The sequence below is a fragment of the Euleptes europaea genome, chromosome 8 (assembly GCF_029931775.1).
Source record: "Euleptes europaea isolate rEulEur1 chromosome 8, rEulEur1.hap1, whole genome shotgun sequence".
NCBI lineage: Eukaryota > Metazoa > Chordata > Lepidosauria > Squamata > Sphaerodactylidae > Euleptes > Euleptes europaea.
In genome coordinates, this window is record NC_079319.1 from 43,170,930 (window position 1) to 43,198,243 (window position 27,314).

At 39.2% G+C, this 27,314-nt stretch overlaps 1 protein-coding gene across 1 annotated transcript in view; it reads right to left on the reverse strand.

The window, feature by feature from the left end:
- Positions 1 to 15,813: 15,813 nt before the first annotated feature.
- Positions 15,814 to 27,314, reverse strand: part of XKR4 (XK related 4) — a 137,816-nt gene continuing 126,315 nt past the window's right edge. Inside the window, exon 3 of the mRNA XM_056854525.1 lies at positions 15,814 to 16,782. Coding sequence (XP_056710503.1) covers positions 15,836 to 16,782 — 947 coding nt within the window. The 3' untranslated portion in view covers positions 15,814 to 15,835. The remainder of the gene's footprint in view (positions 16,783 to 27,314) is intronic.

Sequence of the window (27,314 nt, forward strand, 5' to 3'; positions counted from 1 at the left end):
AGGCTCTGTTCTTACAACAAAACAGCATAGATTTTACTTTCTCTGGCCTCCATAAAATCTGTGGGGTTATCTATTTCATAGTGCAAGTATTGTCAAAGTAGGATTTATTGTAGAGGCTCCTTGTGGCCTAGTCACAGATGACATCAATCTTTTCCCATGAAATCCATTCCTCTTAACTTTATAATCTCTGGATTTCCAAAGAAAGTTGGAATGGTTTTTGGATATGTTATGTTAGTAGCTAAAAAAATGCTCTCTGCATCCAGTAATGGAAAACTAAAATGTTATAACTGAAACAGCCCAGCAACTGCTGCGTTAAAGTTGTAAATGGTCTCAAGCCTCTTTTCTGAACACCCCCTATTCTAGGACACAAATAAAAGTTACTGTTTTTCCTGTTTCCCTCATGTCTCATCATGGGAAGTTTGGAGAAGGCAAGGCATTTCTAGACCTTAACCCAGGCAGTATCAGGAAATAATAACTTTAGCATCATCATAACTGTAGCAGGGAGCAACACTAATTAGGCCAGGGCTTCCCAAAATTGTGCCTGTGGGGTGCTGTGGTGCCTGTTGTGATGACTTTCCAAGTGTTTTTAGAAAATGGGCAAGGCCAAATGAGGCTTTTCAGCAGAGCTTCTGGCTCGCTATTGGAGATCTGATTGGCTGTGCGGATCTTTAGAAATGTTGGTTTGGCAGCAGCTGCCAACACAACATAAGGATCTTCAAGATGTGACTGAAGGTAACCTGCGTGTATTGAAAACATTTTAAAAGTATGTTCATTTAAAAAGACACCCTGCCCGAAATGCTGAAGAGTTACTATTAGAGTTATGCATAACCTAACACCCTGACATTCTGTGGTTGGCTTTGCCTCCTGTGGCAGCCATTTTGTAGTTGGCTCCACCTGCAGCAGACCCCTCTCAGTCAGGCTCAAAAAGGTTGGGGATGTCTGATTTAGGCTTTGGTAAATTCCTTTACATGTACTGAGATTTAGAAGCAACTTGGCTTCAGTTTGTCAGGTGGAGGCTGGGATACAGGCTATACTTGTTGATCTTCACACATAATGTAAAAGCCTTCACAGGGGGGACTTCCTTGTATGCCGATCCAAACTGGGCCCACGGGCACTTGCGAATTTAGTTCAGAGCATGGAATTACAAGCCCATGTCTCATCAACATGATCCATAATGGTCACATTAACTAGAAGGGTAGAAGGAGATACAGAATTTACCATTGGCTGTTCATTGTAACATAATCATCAAGTATGTAATTAATAATACTAGGCATGTCATTTAGTTTGTTTGCATATTATACCAGAGGAGCATGCCGAATATATTAGGTGCTGTTGAACACAGGCAGGATGGTGCTGCTGCAGTTGTCTGGTTTGTGGGCTTCCTAGAGGCACCTGGTTGGCCACAGTGTGAACAGACTGCTGGACCTGATGGGCCTTGGTCTGATCCAGCATGACTTTTATGTTCTTATTGATCTGCATTGTGCTTCAATTAGCTCCTGTAATGTGTCCTGGTTGAACTATGAAACCTGAGTCATCTTACTGGTTGAGCATTACCAGTAAGGTGAAAGGGGACTCAGCTTTCCACATTTACCAAGTACTGTTCCAATAATGAAGGCTCTCCAGGGAAGAACACAATGTTTTACCTTTATGTTATCAGATAGGAATCAGGAGACAGGTGGCAAAATTTGGCTGGCTGGTTTCAAAGATCAGGAAATCTTGGTCTACACAGGTTCGAGAAGGATCTTAAGCAGCTAATATTGTACATCCTCCTTTTTACTTATTTTCATGTTTTAGTATTATTTTACTTTATATTTTAGTAATGACGAATGATCATCAATCATATGGAGATTGATGGAAGACATGATATTTATAACCTATGTAACACTTTTAATTCTATGTATATAATAGCATTCTGGTCTAGGACCATAATAAATACTTACTTACCAAGTACTGTGTATTGCTGCCACTCACCAAAATACACAGTACCTCTGAAGGTATCATAATAGTTTTTGAGTACTGACCTTGTTGTTAAGTTGCATGCCCAGCTAAATGATCTAAGGTAGCAGGTGTTGGAAGGGTTTCTAGAGACCTGTGGCCAGTTAATGTAGGCAATACATAAACAGATGGACCAATACTTGGATTTGGTACGTGGTCCCAGAAACAACCATTTTAACTACCCCAAACTTAGAGAATATCCTGGTTTGCTTGAGACTGCCATAACCCTATAGGGAGCTGCCTCAAGTAAGTGGCATCTCACATGGAACTGTTTTCAGCAGTTGACTACAAATAGATCCCAGACACGTGGACTAAACCAAATCTATGGAATCTTATTGTAGTACTGTACAATATATTGAAACAGTATGCATGTATAAACAGAAAGCAAATAAATAAAAAGACTCCACAGCATCACTAAAATGACCACAGTGTACTTTATTTAATGATTTGGTACTTTGTGTTGCAATAAAATAAAAAAAATCTACAAAATCCAAATATATAAAATTTTCAAGTTTTTCTTTGAAGTTTTACAAGAAAAAATCAAGTTGTAACCAAAGAAATTTGTTAGTATGAAGCACTACTTTCAACTTCATTTCATCACAAATTGCAACTTACTGAACAGACCAAAAGAACTATGGTACTGTAGTACACCAAATACTTCACGCACTGTGTTCTTTACTATAGCACATGTAACCACTGCCATAAAAAAACAGCAGTCTCTAGCCAATAAAGACACTCTTCACAATCAGGACTCTAAAGGGATGGTTGTATACATGGACTCAGATTATATTTATTTACAGGAAGGATTTCTCTTCATAACTATTTTGGGTCTTCATTTCAAACAAAATACCAAATACATTTGTACAATGTTTACAAGTTGAAGCACAAGTATTGTCATGAGTATCATTTAGCTCAACTCACTGTGCTTGTACTGAGGGAAATATCTACACTTTTCCATAAACACGAAGGTGATCTCTCAGAACTCATTTCTGACAATGGCAACTATTGAGTAAAAGCACAGTAATGGTTAATTAGCACAATCAGTTTATAATGCAACAGTTTACAACAGGAGCCAAGAATTATTGGTCCACACTATTCCATTTGCTAGTCTGCTGCTAATAGTATCTTTTTATTTTAAAAATGTTTTATATATCTATACATCTGATAAAGAACAGACAAAATGAAACAAAAGTTATGAGTAGGAAGGAACACAGATGTTTTAAGGCAAAATCAAGCATATACAAGCAGCTTATGTGGTTTTCGTTCCTGGGTATTTTAACTGTACGTAACCTGATCCAGCTAGGCATGCACCTAGCTGCACATGTCCCCTTCCAATCAAGATGTGACCAGCACTGGCCACATCATTCCTTTGTTTAGGAACACTGAATTTATCCTCCCTATCACTGAAAAAAAGAAACTCGAGGTATCATCACTAAGCATCTTATAAGGGCTGCACTCAATGGTTTCCAGCCCAGATGATGGGAATTACATATACCGGCTTTTAGATACAACCTGGAACTGCACACATAGGTCTCACTTGTCTGCATGTTTCACATTGGATACATGCACGCAAACCTATTCCTATGCATGAAGCACCCTAGCTGGAACAGGGGTGCTCTACAGTGGTCAGCAACTATAGGTTTTTCAGTGTCTCATAAATTAAAAAGCATGGCTCTGAAACAGGTTTTGTTTTCCAAGGTGGAAAAAGAAAGAAAGAAACCCTGATAAATACAAAGTGCATGTTTTAATATGCTTGGGAGGAAAGAAAGAAAGGCAGCTGAGGTAGTTCAATGTAAAAAAAAATGCAATTTTCCAAAATAGCTAGGGAAACAAAGAATATATTTTTAAAGGATATTTGGAATTGATTTGTTCAGCCATTTAATTATGTGCCTTTTATGCTATCGATCTAAAAATGGGAATGATCCAATCCAAGTTAGATGTCTTTAACTTTCACAGGTTCAAGTTAACTGGATCATGTATATTGCTAGATGTGATCAACTATATACATGTAGCCTCATTTATTTGAAAGGTTCTGTCTCAGTATTCATCACAGTTTCCCTGGTGTAGTGCTGATAAATATTTGTGTTTGAATTCAAATACTGGTTTCCATATATTTATATTTTCACAGGTTTTTTATATTTTATCAGAACATTATATTTGCGCAAATAGTGTGTCTTCAATACAAGATAACAAAAATGGCTCCTTTACAACACTCTAATAGCCTATGTAGAGGTGATGGTATTGCAGGAATTCCATTTGAACCAGCTACACTGAGGGGGGGGGGAATGCCCACTTGCCAGAGCTTCAGCAGCAACTTCCAGCAGCATTGCCCATCTCATGTATTTTCTCCATGGCAGACAGTCATCTCCAAAGCTGACTTAATATTGAGAGGGGCAACTCAATCCATAATCCAGTTTTCCTGGAGTTTTCTGGACTAAAGACAGTTTGACTTGTTAAAGTTAGGTTAAAATAATATCCACCACAGTGCTGTACTTTTGTGGCACCATACAGACATTAGGATGGAGAAAATACATGAATGTGTTCAGAAAGGTTATTCTCTGTGGGGTGCAGTCAAGACAGAGAAGTCATTTTGGCTTCCTCCAATTTATCTCCCCCCATTTAAAATAGAGCCTGCCATGCCACACTCCCCTTCACCCTTCGTAGAGATCTCTGTCATTTAAAATTGGGTCTGACGTACCATACTCTCTCTTTCTTTGCTTCACCCTTCTTAGAAATCTGTGTCGCTGTGTGTAGGGGAAAAATTCAGATATGAAACTGTTGATCTGTGAGTACCAGAATGCCATAGGAGCACAGGAGGGTGCACTGTATAGGGAGACCCATTTTAATGACACAAATGGCCCTCTGTACCTACTTCAAAGTGAAATCTTCAGTTTAACAGGGCTGTTGGTAATGTCTCTGTTGTGATTTTGTTGATCTCATGAATTGATTGAACCTTCTGAGTACACCACTGAAAAAACTTAATGACAAAGTTTTTAAAAAATCAAACGTCTATCATTAGGCTCAAATGCGATTTAAGAAATGTGAAGAAGGTTATAAGAAGTATCTATATGCTTATTTGTTAAAGCTACCTTTCCTCAACAAATGAACACCCTCTGTGACACAGATAGAATAATTACAGAAGAAAATAAATGTCTATTTGATAAAGATTATGATATAGAAAACAACTTCCATGTACATTTGAGAGAGAATAAGTGACAAATAATTTACTACAGCATATTTTTCTGCCCTAGCAGGAAATTCTCTATTGAATGATGGGTAGATTAAAGGAACAGGCTATAGAAAACCAGGTTCAAATTCTTTCTCAGTTATGAAGACCAATGGGTTTTCAGGGAGTTTGAGAAATAACATGAAGTAATTCAATATATTGTACCTTAACATCCTCGAAAGAAGAGTGAAGAACAAAAGTGAAGAGTAGATGTACCAACAGCTGCAAGATACTATTGCAGTTGCATTAGTCACTATAGGCAGAAATTGGAAAAATGTGATATACGTGTCTTAAATAAAATAAATCTGATAAAAGTGTACATAGGTATATTGGCCCTAGCATTTATAATTAGGATGCTGGACCACAGTTATAAGGAAATATATCATGATAGAAAGATTCTAAGGAACATTTCTAAGGAAACATGTCTAAGGAAATATTGACTTCTAGAAAATGGACATCAGGATAATAATGCAATATCAGAAAGCATTTTTCCCCTACACGCAGTTTTGAAATGCAAATACCTTTGCATTTTTCTTCCTGAAAACTGAGTACTTTTCATAGTTTATAAGCAGTGTAAATTTGTGAGATGAGTTAAGCAGTTAATTTAGGAGTGGTCTTATTGAAACCATTGAGGCAGTAATAGCCACACTGGATATGACACAAGAGATCCATGATTAAGATCTTTTGCACCTAACTAAGAATTAAAGAAACACAACCCTAGCTGGTGAAGTAGGCTGGGGAAACACATGCCTGATCTAGCTAGAGATCATTAACTATACTGAAAGAATAATTCAGGAATAAGAGGCATTTAATTTATCATGTGGAAAAAAACTCATGAAAGATGGTTTAAAATGTATAAGAATTTTCAGTGAACATAACACAGAACAATGAATTTCACCCAGATATGTATGAGCAATGCTGCTCTTAGAAAACATGTGGAAATATTTTTCCAGTGTTGTAGTCATTTATTTATCTCACTCTTTTCAAAACAGGTAACTTACTTTTTCTTAGTTAAAGCAGGTATGGACTGAGGTATGATTGTTTCCTTTATGATCACCTTTAAGCAGCAGAAACATTCAGACTCTAAACTGTAAAACTCTTCAAGGAAATAAATTCCATATATTTCTAGAAAAATATTTTAGGATTTGGCTGTAAAATTCATTTTGAGAAGAACAGATTTCTATGATTGTAAAGCATGAAATGGAAATTACATCTACAGTAAATCATATATATATAAAAGGGTATTTTTTATCTTCCTCTCTCTTGCTAAATAATACTCTTTTACTATTGTCTAACCCCAAACCAATGACCAATTGACAAAATACATGTAACATATATGTAATGCATAGTGGGTTGGATGCTGTGTTAACTGAAGGGATGGCGATTTTCACCAGTTTCCTCCTCCAGCTGGAGACCTCTGACTCCACCCTCATACTATTCTGATGGGGGGGTATACTCTAGAAATTGCAATGCAGAAAGGTGTTTCAGGCTCCAGTGGGAGGGGAGAGGCAATGAAATCCCATTTTGCTTATGACAATCCCTTGTGTCGGGAGTGATTTTCCACATGATCCAAGCCAGTAGCCCAAACAAGGAATATTTGTTTACTGTGTGAAATATCTCAGAGGCCATTTATTCATGGAAGGTGTTTTCCCCATCCAAATTCTCAAAACTCTGCATGGGGGCTTATTGTTGAGTTTTGAGAATATGGAATGGGGGTGGGGAGAGAGTAACTAAAGAGTGGCAAATCCAAGGCAAAACCTCCCATGCATAAATGGCAAGAGAACGCACCATTGATTTGTGGTTGCATAGATGACGAGACCCCTTAAGAATACAGCTGTCTGTAGTGAATTGATCAAGAACAAGACAATTTTGTTTACTTGTATTTCAGCTAAACTAGACACACTGCAAAATCCCATCTTAAAAGCAACGCTTAGGATACATATTCTCAATCATGAAAGAAAAAAAATCTTCAGATTACAAAAGGAGCATTTAATTTTCATGTCTGACTAAAGTTTGGAATTATTTCTCTTCTGTGGAAGAGATTTAATTGAACAGCAGGGACATAGATTTAAAATAGTACCATATTTACCTTTACTAAGAAAATAACAGTTTGGTGAAGAATTGTATGTAATGAGCCACAAGATGAGGGGAAAAAAGTTAAGGACATAACGCAGGCCAAATTAAGGAATACTGTGGAAATACTGAAGCGTGTGCTTTACAGTACAATTCTAAACTGAGCTATACCCTTCTAAGCCCATTGATATAAATCAGTTTAGGAATACACTGTTAGTTTCCCTGTTTTTAGTAATTAAAACTGCAGAATGTTGGCTAGAATTACAGTTCCAGTTCTCTTGACCTACAAATGTGTAGAGAACGAAGAGTAGGAAGAAGCACAATGGACAGGATGGAGTAGCCATTTGAGAAAATAGAAATGTGGGTCTACCAATTCTCAGCTGAGCTATGATGTAGAAATGTTTAATTTAAAACATGTAAAGCTAAGCAGTGTGCTATATAAAATATTTTTAATGTTATTAATTCAATTGATCCTTTATATGCACTTAAGCTTCATTTACATTCTTAACTGGGCCACCATTCTAAATCAATTGAAGTACATGGGCCTAGAAAGATGTAAGTTTGTTTAGAATGGCCCTGTAAAAACCCTAAACTGCATATGCAGAGGTAAAGTCCAGAGTTGAATGGAACTGTATGGGATAACCCTTGTTGAGAATTGTAGCATTAATCAATGCTGATTTTGTAAATTAACAGAACACAGTGGGTAATTCCAACAGCATGCAGTTGAAAGAACACATCAACTATGATCAAGATGCCTGCTGCCCATTTAATTTGATCTATTTCACAGGGTGAGGGGTTAGGATAGTATAATCCCCAACATTTCACTACACATGGAAGAAATAGAGTTCCCAGTTCTGGGTGGCACATTTACTAGTCTGAAATGAAATAGCACTAAAATTATTCAAAAGCTCCTTAGCCTTATCTTGATTAGACCAGGCATATATATTTTGTCTACTTTTGATGAGCTGTCCAAATACAGGCCTTTGTGAACTCTCAAAATGTCTCCACATTTGACCACATTTGTAGATACACTCAAAATTTAGTGCATCTCTGTGATATGATAGCACAATTGCAATTATGCTTTCTCCTCTGGATCTGACCTAGTTGGCTTCTTATATGTCCTAGAATTGTATGCACTTCTTTGAGCACAGTTCTCTGGGTGGAGAAGCTAAGACAATTGGGAGACAGAATGAGTCATACTCAAATTTCCATGTGCAATATTGAGGAGAATGAAGTGGGGATGTTATTTAGGCCCTCAGTATGTATTTGTTAGCATAGTAAATAGTGCATACACTTTCCAGTCTTGAAAATGCTTATGCATGACTGATGTTATACTGAAAGTTATGGAGAGTTTGAAGGTATAAGGATATCCATGCATATATGTGCATCTTATACATGCAAAATTTATTTTTAAAAACATTTATATCTTGCCTTTTCTCCATGCTTGAGGTGGCTTACAAAATATAACCATAAGGAAAATAATTAAAATTTAAGCAACAAAGCTGCAAAAGTTACAATAATCACTTCACCAAACCAAAGAAACAAATGTAAAAAAGTCTTGGCTTCAATAATAATATTCTGTTCCACAGCCACCAATAAAACTAAGAAACGGCCCTTCTAAAAAGAATTGCCTTACAAGTCTTCCTAAACATTAATAATGATCTTGTCTCTTGAACCTCTTCTGGGATAATGCGATCATGACAGAAAAAATAATAATGACCAAGTTGAATAGAAGTGCACCTCTGTAAGTGATGATGTGGCTAGGAGATGCTGGTGAGGCAAGTGCACTGGGCACACCAGGGTTTTTTTTGGGGTGGGGGTGGGGGGTAAGGAAGAGGCAGTAAAAAAACCAGCATCTTCAATTGAACCTGGAAACAAATAAGCAACAATGAATCTGTTGCAGAACAGGTATGATGTGTCCATCATGGGTAAGTCTACATAAAAATAATTTTGTACTGATTGTATCTTCCAAGAGAACCTCATGCAGACTGTATAGCAGTAATGCAACCTAGACAACACATGGACCAATAAGACTGGATAAAGAAGAGAAGACAGAGCTTCTGAATAAGATGTAATTGAAAGAAGGAACTCCTTGCAGCAGATACAGTTTACTTCTCCAGTGTCAAATCTGGGTCTATGAGCATGCAAGTGAAAGGCTCACCCCATCTAGGATAAGCATATTTATCTCCTGGAACATCAACCTTCCCAACTAACACCAAATCCATCAGGTTTTAATCACAGCTTGATTCCATGTCAATCACTTGACTACCTCTGTGTGACTATTAGTGCAAACGGGATCATGTAAAAATAAAAAGGTGTGTAGGGCTATGGCTTTCTATAGAATACATAATGTCAATTCTCTATTTTAAAAATCATGATTATCACAGGCTAGTATGGAACACACTACACTGATTTGGATGGTTCTGAGGAGCTCATTGTGTGCTGTGCCCGCAGAGAGCACAACTATATTTGAAACCAGGCAGGGAGAACTCCAGCACCCGAGATGTAAATATATGAATTACAGCCCATTGGCTACACCACCAGAAAAGGTGGTGTAGCAATGCCGCAGCACGAGGGGGCATTCCCGGGGCAAAAGGGGTTAGGAAGCTGCCTAAAGTCAGTTCCACCTCTGGGAACACCACTCGCATGCCAGCGTCGGCTTTCCCTTCCAGGAATTCCCTGCCAGCAAGGCTGTACTGGTGGCGGGGACCGCCATAGCTCCCCAGCTCCCCAATGCTGGAGTTTTTGTCCCTGGGACGGCACGGGGTCATGCTGACTACTATGGCGCTTCACCCCCTCCATTCAGGATTGCAGCCTTATTCTTCATAAAGCTCAACAAAAAGATTTAAAATCCTAATTAAATTTTAATCATGTCTCCTCAACAATTTTGGTTATTGTCTATAGTGTCTGAAGATACTAATGTACTGCACATGTGTGCATACACACACATGATCAATACAATTTTCAACCCCTCATTCTTTTTACCTACACATATGCACATACAAGGGACCCATAGTTCCTTATTTCTGTTATGACATTAAGAGGATTGAGGAAAAATGGAAAGTTTATCTTATGGGGACCAAAGCACAGTCAGTTCATGAGAAACACAAAAATTTTAGATATCATAAATAATTGTGTCTTGAAACAGTTAGTCATAGAATCAACTTGAAGGGAAGCAGCTCTGGACATTGTTCTGAGAGTTGTCTATGGCTTGGTACAAGATGTAAACATTACCGAAACAGACAGAAACAGTGAACAACATACTATTACACCCCCATTGTAATAATGTTTTAGATTGTAAAGGCCTATGGCCATGTACAATAAACCTATACCTGATCCTTGATACCTATTACACCCAGAATTTATGTAAACAGAAAGTTGTCCAGAGTTCAACACAAAGAAATTTTATTTCTAAAGAACCTAAAAAAATAGGGAATTTGTCAAAGTGGATAGTTGAAAAAAAATCAAATATCTTTGGGATGCTTGGAGTTATGAAATTCACAATTCAAGTTCAGAAAGAATGCATACCACAGATTAGGGATGATATTATCAAAAAAGGATGAAAAAGTAGAGGTGACCACACATACAAGAAGGCTTCCTTAAAAAGTGGAATGCTTTGACACATTGGTGATTACAATTGCAATCCAGAAATAGCCTCTTTAACTTTGTTGCTGAATTGTAAGATGCTATTGTAAAACATGCCCTGACCTGGATGGCCCAGGCTAGCCTGATCTTGTCAGATCTCAGAAGCTAAGCAGGGTCAGCCCTGGTTAGTATTTGGATGGGAGACCACCAAGGAATACCAGGGTTGCTTTGCAGAGGAAGGCACTGGCAAACCACCTCTGTTAGTCTCTTGCCATGAAAACCCCAAAAAAGGTCGCCATGAGTCGGCTGCGACTTGATGGCACTTTACACACACATTGTAAAACATAATAAAAACAATAAAAAGGATGTATGTTTCTGGTAATCATAGCTACTCCTGTGCAGCACACCTCAACTCCTGTTTTTTATAGCAGGCAGGGAAATGGAAGAAAAGAGGGAGGAAAAGTTTGCGCTGCCTTGTCCCCAATTCAGCAGCAGACATAGCACAACATAGCCCAAACATGGAATTCTGCATGGCTTAACAAAAAGAGAGGGAGGGACTTCCGTAATGATCAAGATAAACTAGAATAGCACAGAGAAAAAAAATCATTTCAACTTATCATTATGCTCATGTTTTAAATAATAATTTACAAAGATGTAAGAGTTAATACAATGCAATCCTGAATGTCTTTTACATAGGCAACACTTTAAAAAACCAGGCATCCTCATCCTCATACTTTTTAAAGTCTTAAATCTCTGTGAAGTTCTGGTACTAATCTTTTCTATTAAACTTATCTAGAATATGAATGCCAATGAAACACACAAATGTACATGTAGTAAAAACACACACAACACACACACGCCCAGCAGTGGCTAGTTCCATTTCCTTCAGTTGTTCTTTAATCATTCTTTCCCAGATCTAGTATCACTCTTCTTTTATAAAAACGTGTTGCAGTGCTATTTAATGATAGTGGTCATTTGGAAATTCACTACAATGAATGTGAATGACAAAATACTAAAAGCATGTATCCAACCATGTGGTTCTGAAGACTTAATGACACTTAAGTCTTTGGAAGTGAGGACAGTGATTTCCACTGATCCCCCCTCCCACTTTAAACACCTCACTTTGCTATCCCACAGGAACAAAATTTTAGGGGACTTAGTGGACTGCACTGGGACAGTGAAGTGTGAACGTCCCACTTTGCAAAGTCCACAGATGGTTGGATACACTCCACTATTTTAAAGTGTGTATTCATTTGAAAAAAGAAACATGTGTGCCTAACAGACAAGGAAACTGAACTATTGTTTTGTATGTGTTAAGAAATAGGCATAATGGCATGTTGATATGATTTCTTTTCTTCTGTGCTGGCTGCTTTATCTTGACTACAACATTAATTACATTGCTCAGAGACAATATGGATGCTTCATTTCAGAGTAACTAGTGTACCGAGTGTTTGACTAGAAACAGGGAGACCCAGGTTTAGATATCTAGTCTGTCATGAATCTCACTGGGTGACATTAGTTCTGACACTCTCTCACAGGGAGGGGATCATATATGTCATTCACAGCTCCTTGAAGAATGGCGGGATAAAAATATATATATACATGTGTGCACACACACTATACCACAGAAAACTTCATCGTGGGCTTCTTTATGCACGCTATAGATATTGACTATGTATTCCAATTCAAAGTTCTCCACTTACATAATGATCATTTATTTTCAGGACTTGGTAGAGCAAGAGATAAACATTCAATCAACAAAACATGATTCCATATTAATATTGATCAGAACATATGTAATGTAATCTACAATTGTGTTACAAACATTTTAATATATCAGTGATGGAATCTAGTTTTTACTAAGATGGTCTCACATGTGTTTGGGCTGTATCATTTCTGAGTGCAGAAGAATGTTCACATGGTGAAACGGTCCCCAATGAAAGAGAGATTCCTGAACACAGAAAACTTACATGCCAGGGACACGTTTTCGCTAGATCTCTTGCTACTGACATCTAGCTTTATATGTGGAGAGGTGTTTATTTATTTTTTAATGGAGAGCAATTCAGCCATGTAAATACTCATTTGCAGTTTGAAGTGGTACAACTCATAGTCCTAAACTTAATATGCTTGTTGATGAAAATTAACATACCAAACCACAACCACTTCTGTCCTTTAGCAATTTCCTTCTATTCTGCCTACCATATGGACATAAATTTGCTTCCACACCAGTCAGTGGGATGGATCCAGCAATGTGCAAACTGAAAAACAAATCTACTTATCATAGTTACGCTTGTAGAAGGAATTGCATAAGCTCTTGTGCAGAATCTCCAGTTCACATCCTAGTTTGCTGATATGCACTATGACATACACATGCAATCTCCCTCTCCCATATTGTACCATCTTGAGAATGAAGAAGCTGCTGGTTTACTTTCTGCAATCCCAGGATTAGTTGTACACCACCTTGTGCAAGCGGAAATGCACAATAAGTTTCACTGTGTGCAAATGGCTACCACAGTCTTTTTCTTACTTTTCCACTTGCACAAGAGCTCTAGCACAAGCAGAAATTTTGCGCTGGATAAGACCCACTGTTAGTGAGATGAGGCTGGTGGGGGCTCCACATGCCATATCTTAAATCAATTATTTGCTAGCAAATCTTAGACACAGACCAGTAACCTGTACTTTGTTTTCAAGAGGTTCAGGATGCTTTTGGCTCAGTGTTGCTTCAGTGTTAGATATCCACTTGTGATCTAGTCTTCTAAATGGAATGTTTTTCATGGAACAAGTTGATTACCTGCAAGTCATCTGTGCAATGTGGTGCTCCATGTATTTTCTTACTACAGCTGGTTATACAACTTAACAACCGGCAGACATTTGTGATTGTTAATTAGTAGGGGGCGAGATAATGAGATAAGCATCATGCTGGTGAATGACATCGTTAAACCACCCAAAAGCAACTATTTGGCCATTGTTATTCGAATAGTCTGACATTTATGTAGCAAGATTTTGGCTTGCTGTCATCATGACAGTATACTGAGCCAGAAGCTAGTGATCTGAACATGTGTATTATCAGTCACATGGGTGGCATGCTTCTTAAACAGTGCTTATTGTGACTCTAATATTTTTACTAAATCAATAACCATTGAATTTCATTATCTGAATACACTCTAAACCTTTATATTATTTCCCTATTATTTCTTGAAAATCAAGTTCTCACCACTGAATCCAGTATATCCATTATACTTGAAACACTGAAATAAAAGTTCCACTGTTTCAGAATATTCTAAAAGTACCCATGGAGGCTTTCATATGGCATTATATTACAAAATAAATTAATATGGTGTCAAGATTCTATGGTTTTATCAATGTACAACAAGCAGATAATATATTTTGTGGACCAATTCTTCACCTCTAAGTTATAAAAGAGAATGATATATGTGAGAAAAGATTTACGGTCTATAAAAGTAACACCTTTGTATACTGTGTTTTGGCTTTACAAAAATATTGACATAATCCATGAGTTATTCCACTTTGCACCAGATATTTTTTTCTAAAAAAAATACTATCAAATTTTGATTTGCACCTTTAATGCAACTGAAAGCACCATCGAGGGATACTTTTAACATAAAAAATGATACAATTAGCTTGACCAAGGGAGATATTTCATACCCAGATGTTTGCAAGCAAAAACAAACTTGTACACATAACTTTTGATAGCTGCAGGAACAGGGTGTGGCCATTTCAAGAAAATCTTGCACACAGTTTGGTTTCATTGTATGTTTACCTTAGGTACTTACAGACAAATGGCTGATTTCTACCTTCTGCAGGACCAAATCGTATTGCCTGTAAAGGTAGAAAGTACAGTTGTTCTTCCCAGCTTCTTGCTTCTTTAGGACTTGTATCACCCATTCTCTGTCCCTCCAATAACAATTCTGCAATTACACAATGTTTGGCACTAGAAGGGTATGACATATTGTGGTCTATTGTCACATCTTCTGCATACATTCATACACAGAGCCATGCATCCCAGGTCCTGAAAAAGATATAAGTCACAAGGCTAACCATCTCCTGATACCATTCTGAACATGGTCCTTGAAAGGTTCAGAATACAGAACCCACACTTGCCTCGTTGTTATTTTTGTCCTTTTTTGCAACTGAAAATTTAATCATGATTATCATTTAATTTACAATGCTAGATGCTAGAGCTTCTAGTTCTTGCTGTATTCGGAGGGGGGGGGGGTCGTCTGCATAGAATTTCTGTAGAAAATACCTAAAACCCTGAAATTGTACTTACAATATTGTCTTCTGTTAAAAAATGAACAGCTCTTTTGATTATAATATCAATAATTTGCTCACTTAGAACTTAATTAGGATTTGGGAGAAAAAACCCTTAATATCTATTTCAAATAACAAAAACTTTTTTTGCAAACGTTTTATGATTTACCTAAACGATTTACCAAAATGAGAGGACTATACCTTCATAATTTCTTTTATAGAAACAAGAGTTCACATAACAGTAACATTGCCTTTAACAAAATAAGCTATTTTTGAAAGCAATTCCCCTCCAGACTGTTTCTTCTTGTAAATGACTATGCAAATATCAATAATTGAATTTCTTTACAATTAAAAGAAAAATTGCACTAATTGGTATGCTGATTCCACTCATTCAAACCTTCCTGTTTTAAGTACTGTGCAGTGCACTCTGAAAGCAATTAGAAGTCATTGGATTATCAGTCAAAATAACTGATTCATTGAGGCTATTGACTACTGCTGCTTTATAAGCATATTGCAGACAGACTGCAAACAGTGGATCAAATGATAATCATGATGGTAGCCAACCTAATGACACTAGCGGAGCTTGCTGTCCTGTTGCTGAATGCAGTCAAGTTATTGCCACAGCCCTACTATTACCACTTGGATTTGTATCACAGCGCTGATGTTGTTTTTCCAAAATTGTGTTTATAATGTTGTCTCATATTCCAAGCGCTCCTGTATAAGGGCATCATCTTTATATTGTAGCCGTGGAGGAGTAGGAGAACATTCAAAAGCTAAAATGGCCTTTCTTAGGCTCCTGTCCAAAACATGTCTCTCCCATGCTGGATACCTGTTCCTGAACAGATCAATTTTAATGACAGATTCTTCAATCCTTGGTGGTCTGGATGAAGGAGTAGAAGGTGCAGTAGGTCTCACCTGAAACACAGGCACACATCCATCTCTCTCTGTAAATTTCTGATCCCGATCACTCGTGACACTTCTGTTATTAGAAATAGACCTTAATGTACTTGATGCTACTTCTGGGGGAAGTGTAAAGGCAGCTACTGAGTCCTCACAAGCACAGCTTGGTGACTGCCCAAACCTTGGTCCATTTGGATGAAAGAAGGCATAGTACATTAGCATAAAAACAATGCCTGTTAAAAAGCTGCTGAACACTACACATAGGGCTGGAATGGCAAATGCATCAGAAATCAGAGGGGCCTTGTACAGGTACCAAAGAGCACTCAAGGCAGTATTTTCCAAAAGAATCACAAAATAGTAAACGAAAAGCCTACAGCGTGTCCTTCCTTCCTTGACGTTGAACCAACTAAAGATATAAATTATCCCAACAACCATATCAAAGACAATCTCTTCCCATTTTGTGATGCAGAATTCCGTCTCACAATGGACAATCCAGAATGTCATGATACACCAATGGAGAACAATGAAGATCCCAAAGTACAGTTGGAAAACAGAAGCAAAGAGAGCAAAAGTAATCACTCTGGCTGCAATTGTGAAGAAGTGCCAGCAAAACTGGATTATTACAGCCATGTAACTGATAGGTTTCTTGTCATCACGGGAATCACGAAGAGCTTTTTGGTATGAAGCCAAAGCCCACGCCAAAGACACAAGAGATGCTGCAGCTGTAAGGCCTAGAAGGAAGAAAATCAACAGTTATATGGTCAATAAATATGGAAGATACACACAGTGCAATTTTTATAAGTGGGGCTTAATTAAGCAGGCTGAAGCCTTTGTCTTTTAGCCTTATTATGCAACTAGAATGTGACATTGATAGCAGGCTTAATAGCATTAATATCAACACATGAAGCTGCCTTACACTGAATCAGATCCCTGGACCATTAAGGTCAGTATTGTCTACTCAGACTGGCAACAGCTCTCCAGGGTCTCAGTCTTTCATGTCACCTACTATCTGGCCCTTTAACTGGAGATGTGGGGGAATGAACCTGGGACCTGCATGCCAAGCAGATGCTCTGCCACTGAGCCACAGCCCCTCCCCACAGTCTAACAGATGTGGCTTTTCCTCCTATTATCTTTTCAAATTGCAAGAACCTCAGTGCACTCATACACACTGTGACAGTAAACAGATACAATTATAGATATGAGGGCAAGGCACAGTTATATCTTCATGCCTATTACAATATTAAAATTCTGTAGCAACTTTTTGAATTAATTAAAATGAATTTAAATGGCTGATTTAAAAATGTTAATGTATTTTAAATGATACAAGGTTTTGTTCTTTCCCCAGCTCACAATGGACAATCCAGAATGTCATGATACACCAGGGGGGCGGGGGAGATAAAAGGTTATATTGGATTTCTCTTCATTATTCAGTCCTATCCAAGTAAAAATAAAAAACTTCAATCTCAGAACAGCAGCTACACTGAAAAACACTGCAGATTAATTAATCTTGATTGATAAAGCTCCCCCCCCGCATTTGTGACATATCCTTTGTGACATATTAACTCTATCCTTTGAACCTGACTGTAAAACTGATGGGACTGAAATTGCACTTGGCTGCCTATCTGAAACATTTGTGTGTCGCTGAGCAAATTCACTACATTAATGGCAGCTAGCACTCCCCCCACCCCATTCTGGATGCACACCTTAATGTGGTGAGGGGGTTTGTGTGTGTCAGGGAAGCTGAGAGCAATACCGTAAGGGGTCTAGACTCTATCAAGAGACTAAACTCCTAGCAGAGTCACTCAAGACGGAATGATCACAGCTGAGACACCAGACGAAGATGCATCCACCCCCTTAAGGGATCAATGGCCACATCCGCAGAAGAGAACAGGCAATTCCAATGGGGATGGGGGCAGAAAAATCCGTGAAGGTTAGCTACTGGGCAGCATCAGTAGTGGAAGGTGACACTGGCGGAGGATCTTTCGTAGACAACGGCAGTGCCACTATGGCTAACCCTGGTTAGTACTGCGCAGAAGAAGGCACTGGTAAACCACTTCTGACCAACCTTTACCTTGAAAACCCTATGAGACAATCCAAAATGAAAAAAGATATAGTGCTGGAAGATGGGACCCCCAGGTCGGATGGCACTCAATCTGCTACTGGGGTAGAGCAGAGGACAAGTACGAGTAGCGCTGTTCTTAATGATGCGATTGGACTAAAGCCGAAAGGACATTCAGTGGTTGACATGAATAGATGCAAAAGGAAAGTCCGAAGCTGTTCAACGCATCAATCAAGGAAGCCACAGCCTTCAATTTGCAAGATCTGAGCAAGGCTGTCAAAGTTAGGACATTTTGGAGGACTTTCATTCATAGGGTCGCCATGAGTCGGAAGCGACTTGACGGCACTTAACACACACACACACACACACACACAGCACTTTCCCTGGAGGACAGCTGGCAAAAATCATGCCATATCATGTTTAGAGTCTCAATCTGGACTGGTCACACACTTGGATACATCATGGTCCTCCTCACCTTAAAGGCATGAGCATTCACCATCAGTTTTTGTCACCTTACTCTTAAATATCTTGTCTTTTGAAGGCCAAGACATTTTTAAGGAGGCAGGTCAAGGTTCCCTGCACACAACTAGCTTTCCCCATAGCCACACAGAAACTGTGGGGAACATCTATTAAATTCTGTGAGGGCTCAGTTTGGCTTGGGACTCCCCCTTATGCCATTTTCTGGAGCCAAAACGGCCCTGGAGGAGACAGTTATTTCCCCCTTTTCCAAGCTGCACATACACGGAATACTAGACCCAACTTATTAAAAAAAAATCTTGTTTAGTTTGGCCCTGAGACACAAGGTCAATGGAGATGCTGGCAGCATTTTTGTGGCTGGTATGATGTTTGCATTCGACATGTGCGTGTGGACCATGTAGAAATGCCAAATTGTTGGATACTAAGCAATATAAAATGAACTAGACACCAACAGATCCAATCACAGACCACTTCAAGGCAGCCAAGATAAGCAGCAAAATTACAAAAGCTATTTAGTTAACCCATATTCTTCATTCCCAGAGACCAGTATTAGAGGTGGGCACAGTTGGGAAGAAAGGAGAAGCAGCTACATAAATTAGTGTGAAGAAATTTTTAGTTTCCCCCCACAGAAATAAAAGCTTACAGAAGTATGATTTGATGCAACCAAAGCTCCACAGCTTGGCTTTTGAGAGTTGCCAGCTGTCTGGTTTTGAATCAGGCACCCCAGTATTTGCGTGTTCTGTCTGGGGGAAAAAAACTGAGGAAAAAATTTACCCTGGCTGGGGAGGGGTGGGATACAAATTAAATACTTTTTGTTGTTGTGCCAAGTCACAGCTGTTTTATGGCAACCGTGTTGGCTTTTCAAGGCAAGGCCCAATATAGCTGGTTTGTCATTGCCTGCATCTGGACTTCCTTGGTGGTCTCCCATCCAAATACTAACCCCAGCCAAACTTGCTATGGCCTACCCTGCCCTCAAGATCTGATGAGATGCAACAAGCCTGGGCTATCTAGGTCAGGGATAGAATGACATCCCTCCCTCCCTCCGTCCCCTCCCTCCCTCCCTCCCCCCTCTCTCTTTATCTCCCTCCCTCCCTTTCTCCCTCCCTCCATCCATCCCAATACATTTTTATCAAGAGTGTATTTTTGTTTAAACCATCTGGCAAACCTATCAGTGAATGCAAAGCAAAGAACTTAAAATTCACACAAGCATATGAATTTTAAGTTCTTTGCTTTGCATTCACAGATTAACGTTTGAATTAGATATGGTCATTTGCAGCATCTCTGATCTAAAAATGGATCAGCTGATTTCCAATGTGTTATAAATGCTTGATGCTATATACTTAATTCTTTAATTACATGCATATGTGTGAGTTGTAAATGGTGGTAAATGTGCAAACTACAGTGCTGTCACATGCTTGACCAAAAAAAATATATTCTTGCTAAGATGGTGATGCAAATGTTTCAGGTTTACAAAGTGGAGAAGAGTAAGGTAAAACTGGGCAAGGAATACACAGAAACCAAAGAAAGCATCCCTTTGGATACTGTTGTAAGTAAAATGCTGGGTTGGATGACCTTTTGGTAGAATCCAGAATGACTTTTCTTATGCTTAAATCACTGGCAGCAACTGAAAGGCTCTGAGCTAGAACAGATGGGGCCTAGAAACAGCATGCCTCACTGTGGAGAGCTGCTGTTAGTCACCCAAAATAGAGGGAACATATAGGTCACTGGTCTGACAGAGCTTGTGCTGAGAAAGGCCATAGAGGTAACTAATGCATTTGTGTCAAGTGCCGTCAAGTCGCAGCCAACTTATGGCGACCACAGCAAGGGGATTTCAAGGCAAGTGAGAAGCTGAGGTGGTTTGCCATTGAGAGGTAACTAACAGAGAGAAGGAAATCTTGATTGCCCCTTAAGGCAAAATGGAGCTGCCTAAATCTATAGTCTGTCTAATCTGTAGGGAGCAGACAGTAGCTGTCTGTCTAGGACATTTTTATCCAGCCCTTCTTCCAAGAACCTCAGGGAACCATACTGCATTCTCCTTTTGCCATTTTATCCCCACAACCTCTTTGTGATGTACTTTAACTTACAGAGTGTGACTGGCACCAGCACTGCAGTTACAGACTTACACATTTCTGATTCTATAGAAGTTTAGAAGGGTATAGTTCTGTGAAGGATTGCACTGTAAGTAACTCATGGTGCATTCCTAAGGAGAGTTACTCCAATCTAAGCCCATTGAAATGAATGGGCTTAGACTGGAGTAACTCGCCTTAGGAATGCACTGTCAGTGAGCTTTGGGCAGCATGGGGATTTTAACCAAGGTCTAATCAAATACCTTAACCATTATACTACACTACCACTTCTGAGTTTCAGTCTGATGTCTTTTTCAGCTCAGCCACTTGAGATTTTTTTAAATGAGAGAAGATGGAAATTGAACTCAGAGCATTATGCACCTAAGACAAAGTGCATCAAAGTAAAAGTCACATGATTATACCCAGAATTCTCTTTCTCTGTGGAGTAAGCTTTACGGTGAATATTGCATCATGAATATGAATATGTAGTGCTTTAAATGGGATTGCTCCTTCTCCTGTATCACTTCAGTTCTTGCTTCATTGAGAACAGAAGTTCACAATTGCAGTAAATGCATGTACAATCTGTGTACAGTGCACTCTTGATTGTTCTTTGTATAAGTGCTGAGCAATTGTCATGTTACAGTCAACACACATATAGCTGCATAAGTGAAACAAACCCCACATTTATCCAGGAACTGGTCTATGCTTTCATTTGTAAAGTGAACAAGCATAGGATTCTTTTTTTTTTACAAACAAATGTACACACTTACAGGCAGGATTTATGCGAGTTCACTGTAATATGTGGGGCTACGAAGCCCCCAATGGGGCACGGAATCCCTGCCCCCAGGTCCTGTTGCCCACAGCTGTTTGAAACAGAAGCAGGAGATTTTTTTTTTTTTAATGCAGCCTTGTGTACTTACTGGAAAGTCTTACCAGAAATGACAAAGGGCAGCTCTAGGGATTGCTGGAAACTCCACGGCTACTCTTTGTCACTTCTGGTAAGAACTTCTGGTGAGCACACAAGGCTGCATTAAAAAAAAAAAAATCTTGTGTGATGCTGCCCCCCACCCCCCAGCCCTCAATAGTATCATGTAATCAGGGCTAGAGTTATTTGTTGATTACAGATTTGTTACACTAAATAGCTATTCATAAGAAATCGGCTACAATGTTTAAGATCTCCGCCATTATTTTACACTTAAAAGAGTAATCTAGTTTCAGTACAAATAAATAGGTTGTTTTAGTGACCCCTGGAATCAAATAAATTTATGCTCTTAAAGATACACTAACAGCATCATCATAGGCATTTTAAATCAGCAGTAAATCCAGTTGCATTCCATAGGACTTGCTCCCTAATACATCTATTTAAAATACAAGGTTAACAGGGGTAAGTGGCAACCTCTCCTCCTTTTACTTTGCAGATTCACTCATAATTAAAAGTCCGCATTTCTTAGCACCATGATTAATCTTCATGTTGTAAAAGGCAACATGTAAAGCATCTTTAAAATGTTTTCCCCCTTAATTAGGTTCTTAACATCATGCTTACTGCATATTATTAATTTTAAAAGTCTGCCAGATTTCCTTTTGTGCTTTAACCTTTAGATAGTATTATTCACAGAAAATATTTTGCAACCAGATTGTTCATTACTTTTTGTTTTAAAGGTAATTTTAGCTTCTGTTTATGAATATGTATTCTGAGGGCTTGTCCTCACAGACACACTCTATGATACAGGAGACAAGAAAACGTGGCCTATCTCATCAATGCAAAAGCAATATAGCTTTTCCTTCTGAAATTATTTGCATGGTACATGCAAGTTTGCCTCACTAAGCAATGAATGTATAGTGGAAATGCTAGAGATCAACAATACAAGACAACATTGGTCATGATATCGATTGCCCACTAGATGGAACTGTAGTCTTGGATTACACTACAGAGAAAAAAGGAATTTTGTTTTTGGAGAAGGTTTTGATATTTGCTACCAGTCATTTTAATTTAACAGCCCATTCCTATTTTGTTAACCAACCAGCCAGATCTGGATAAATGGAACAGGATCATTAAGTGCTTTTGAGCTGGTAACAGCAAGTTAATTTCTACATTGTGCCACTGAAGGAATACAGCTGCCATCTTGTAACTGTGAAAGATCATGCTTGGGTAGGGTTGCCATCCTCCAGGTACTAGCTGGCGATCTCCTGCTGTTACAGCTGATCTCCAGCCGATAGAGGTCAGTTCACCTGGAGAAAATGGCCGCTTGGGCAATTGGACTCTGGCACTGAAGTCCCTCCCCTCCCCAAACCCCACCCTCCTCAGGATCCACCCCAAAAATATCCCGCCAGCAGGGAAGAGGGACCTGGCAACCCTATGCTTGGGTCACAAGGGAAAACAAAAAAAATGTGAGGTTACAGGTCTGTTAGTTGTAGTGATGGATGTCAGAATCTTGTCCTAAATACTGAATTTATGATCACCACATGGACAAAAGCAATTCATAGAAAACTACAGGAAATGCTTAATCACACGCAACACGTACAATGAGGGTGTACCTTTGCTTAGGATGACATTGTACATTGGTATAGACAAGTAACTTGGAACATTTCCCCATCAATTTATAAAACATGCTTTCCTCTGCTTAAGTTACTGATTTCTCATACCTCTACCACTTGAGAGCCAGTGTGGTGTAGTGGTTAAGAGTGGTGGTTTGGAGCGGTGGACTCTGATCTGGAGAACTGGGGTTGATTCCCCATTCCTTCACAGGAGCGGTGGATGCTAATCTGATGAACTGGGTTGGTTTCCCCATTCCTACACAAGAAGCCAGCTGGGTGACCTTGGGCTAGTCACAGTTCTCTCAGCCCCACCTACCACACAGGGTGTCTGTTGTGGAGAGGGGAAGGGAAGGATATTGTAAGCCGGTTCGATTCTGCCTTAAGTGGTAGAGAAAGTCGGCATATAAAAACCAACTCTTCTTCTTCTCTTCTATTCTCTTCTAACCTGTCCCCAGAAAATCACTACCCCAAACTTATTCCTGAATTGCTTTTTGAAAATGTTAACAGAAACTTAGAATGAGTTGCTTCAGTTGTCATTCTTCAGGGTTCAGCTCTCCAGACTCTGTAGAAGTTAAAGATTATAGTGGCAAGGGATTCTCCTTAACTCCAGTGAACACAACATATTGGAACATGGGGCTTGGCCAGGAATCCTTGGCATGAAAACTGAGATGTAACTTACAAGTATATTCTACTTTAGTCTATGAGACGTTATTTCATCGTTTTGACCATTGGCCTCCACAGGCTACTGAAATGTGCAAGAATTATATATGTCAATTTCACTGTACAAAATGTTTCCTCCCTATACACAAAGTCAATAGGATCTTTTTGAGTTCAACAATGTACTATTCTGTTTATTCTTCACTTATTACTGGCCTAAATCTTCCTTTATTACACCACTGAACATTAATTTTAAGCTGGTAAAGAATTAATTAATACTAACCTATATTTATTTAAAGCATCATGGTGGAAGCTGCCTCTAGTTTACTGATTCATGAGTATTTTTAGAAAATAGCAATCAAATCTGGAGCTGGCTGTTTCATTTCACAGCTTTAGTTGGCATTGATATCCTTCCTTTAAAAAAATATCTGTCTGGAAACAACTCGTGAAACTGCATGCTAGTGGCTCCAGAAAATTGTGAGCAGAAGATAAAAGGCATGAAAATCATATATCTAATCCCCATGGTGGCCTTTCCATGCAGATGAAGTCTCCAGAAAATAATATTTAAAAGGTTAAATATATTGAAATGTCTTTGCATGTGCAGATGTAAAAATAAAACCAGTACATAAAAGAAAAATATAAGTAGAAATCAGCTGAGGCAAGGAAGGAATGTGTGGCATCAATGATGTTTGATCCTACAATGCTACGGGGTGAAGAGAACCATGGATTGCTGAAAGAGCCCAGAAACTGGTGTTTCAACTGGGATATTAACTTTGCCAGCTTAGATAAGATGAGCTCAGTCCAATACAATATACAACAGTAGGCTCAATTTATATCAAACAATATCAAGTGTATTCAAAACAACTAACAACAAGCCACAGACAAGGACTATGCAAACAAACAATGGTGCTGAACAATAATTGTGTACTATATACAATATTTACAAAGAATAGTCACCACCAGATAACTTCATCAAGCTATCCAGCTTATAGGTACTTGTATTGTCCGTAGACTCAAAGTTGAGAACCCGGCTTCTTCCGTTTCTTGAAATTCCCTTACAAGGGTAATGCCAAATGGCCGGTGGGGACCACAACTGAATCAAGAGTGTTCAGAACCAGATCAGGAGGAGGAACACAGATCCATGGTATTCATTGCGTTTCACCTAAGGCTTCATCAGCCTCAAACAGTTTCTCTAGTCGCTCAGTATAATTCAGCGAGGTTTCCAAGGCTTATGCTCAAGAGAGCTAAGTTAGTTTAAAAGGTTAAATATATTGAAAAGTCTCTGCATGTGCAGATGTCAAAATAAAACCAGTACACAAAAGAAAAAATAAGTAGAAATCAGCTGAGGCAAGGAAGGAATGTGTGGCATCAATGATGTTTGACCCTACAATGCTATGGGGTGAAGAGAACCATGGATTGCTGCACTTTTTATCTTACTTTGTGTGGCCTAGATTCAGCTGAAAGAGCCCAGAAACGGGTGTTTAAACTGGGATATTAACTTTGCCAGCTTAGATAAGATGAGCAGCTGCTGGAATACCATGAGAACCATATTGCACAGGACTGAGTTTCATGCATAAGGGGTGAAAGACACACATTCATGTTATTCAAGAGTACTTTCCCTTCCTTTCCTTTCTCCCTTAAAAGCTCCTTAGAAGCCCCAAGCATGAAGACCAAAAAATACATACCTGATGAACACCTGCAACTCTGACAAACAAGAAGACCGCTATCATGACCAATAAGAAGAGCTTGGAGCAACATGTTGTTTTGGGATACTGGGAAAATGTTATGGGTATGGGGTTTTGCAGTCCCTGGGTGCCAAAGTAAATAATGAATGAGGGAAACATTAAGTTACACCTCTGTCTCCACCTCTTAGGAGTGACGTGCCACCATGGTGCCACCCCTGTCTCAGGGAAATGTAGAAAAGTCTAGGAGGAAGGCAGGTTTGGTAGCAACTCTACTTTTTGAGCAGCTTTTCTTTTCAGGCACGAAGTATCCTTTCTGTTTAAGGTGAGGTCCTCATTCTTAGAAGATGTCTTGAGACCTCCAAAGGCCTATCCTCACCCTGCCCTGCTCCTTCTTCCTAGGACTCTGAGGGTTGAGAGGCTCACGAGCCTGTGAGAGTCCTGCCTCTTCAACCTTCTTGGATCCTTGGATGGGTAGCTATGAAACCGCATCAGCTTGCTTGCTAAGAAACTGAGCTAAAACTAGAACAGAAGGATGATAGGGTGGCAATGAATGATTTAATATTTAGATTTCACTTGGCTAATATGCATTAAGCTTACTGTCATGTTTGCAACTTTTTGTTTCAAGTGTTTTTATAATGCCTAGTGGTTTATCCTTGCTTTTTCATGTATTCATATATCATATATCTGATTCAGTTCGCAATTTGCTTTTGTAGTGTATTATTCATTAATGCCTTTCTATAAACTGTTTAGGAGCCCCGTGGCGCAGAGTGGTAAGCTGCAGTACTGCAGTCCAAAGCTTTGCTCACGACCAGAGAGTTCGATCCCGACGGAAGTCGGGTTCAGGTAGCAGGCTCAAGGTTGACTCAGCCTTCCATCCTTCCGAGGTTGCTGGGGGTAAAGGGAAGATGACTGGGGAAGGCACTGGCAAACCACCCCGTAAACAAAGTCTGCCTAGAAAATGTCGGGATGTGACATCACCCCATGGGTCAAGAATGACCAGGTGCTTGCACAGGGGACCTTTACCTTTACCTTTTATAAACTGTTAAATTTGTATCCGTAACACTTTGGAGTTTGGGTCTTCCTACTGACAGTCATGTACCCAACGGGGTGAGAACCCACAGAAAAATAGAGGCCTCTTGCTTAAGAGGACCGAGTTAACAGACTTCCCCCCATGAAATCCACCAGCAGCTTGAGGAGGGGGGAGGTTTCTGTAAGGTAAATGACATGGTGTTGGGGAAGGACTACCCATCTCCTTCCCAACACTGCATCTCCAATCCAAATCGCTCCCTCTTTTGTAGCTGTTGTTAAGGAAATGCTTGGAGCATCTCATCCAGATGGGCCTAGTGCACTATTAAAATTCAGAATGTTATACTCCCTGTGTTAGGCTAAGAGCAATAAGATGTTATCCAATGGTACTATAATTTTGGGTGGGTAGTCATGCTGGTCTGCAGTAGAAGAGCAAGACTGAAGTCTGCTAGCACCTTAGAGGCAAACAAAATGTCCAGGCAAGCTTTTGAGAGTCAAAGCACTTTTCATCAGATACAGATGAAGGGAGCTTTGACACTTGAAAGCTTATACACTTGAAACTTATAAATCTTGTTGGTCTTTAAGGTACTACTGTACTTGAATCTTGCTCTTCAGTGATACTAAGATTAATCTATCAAAGTTTAAACATTTTAATGGTGTCTGCCAAAAGCGAAGTGCGCCCTTATCATTCTCCCATCAAACTCAATAGGAATCAATGGTATCACTGGAATCATTGCTATCAAAGCACTTGACTTTGG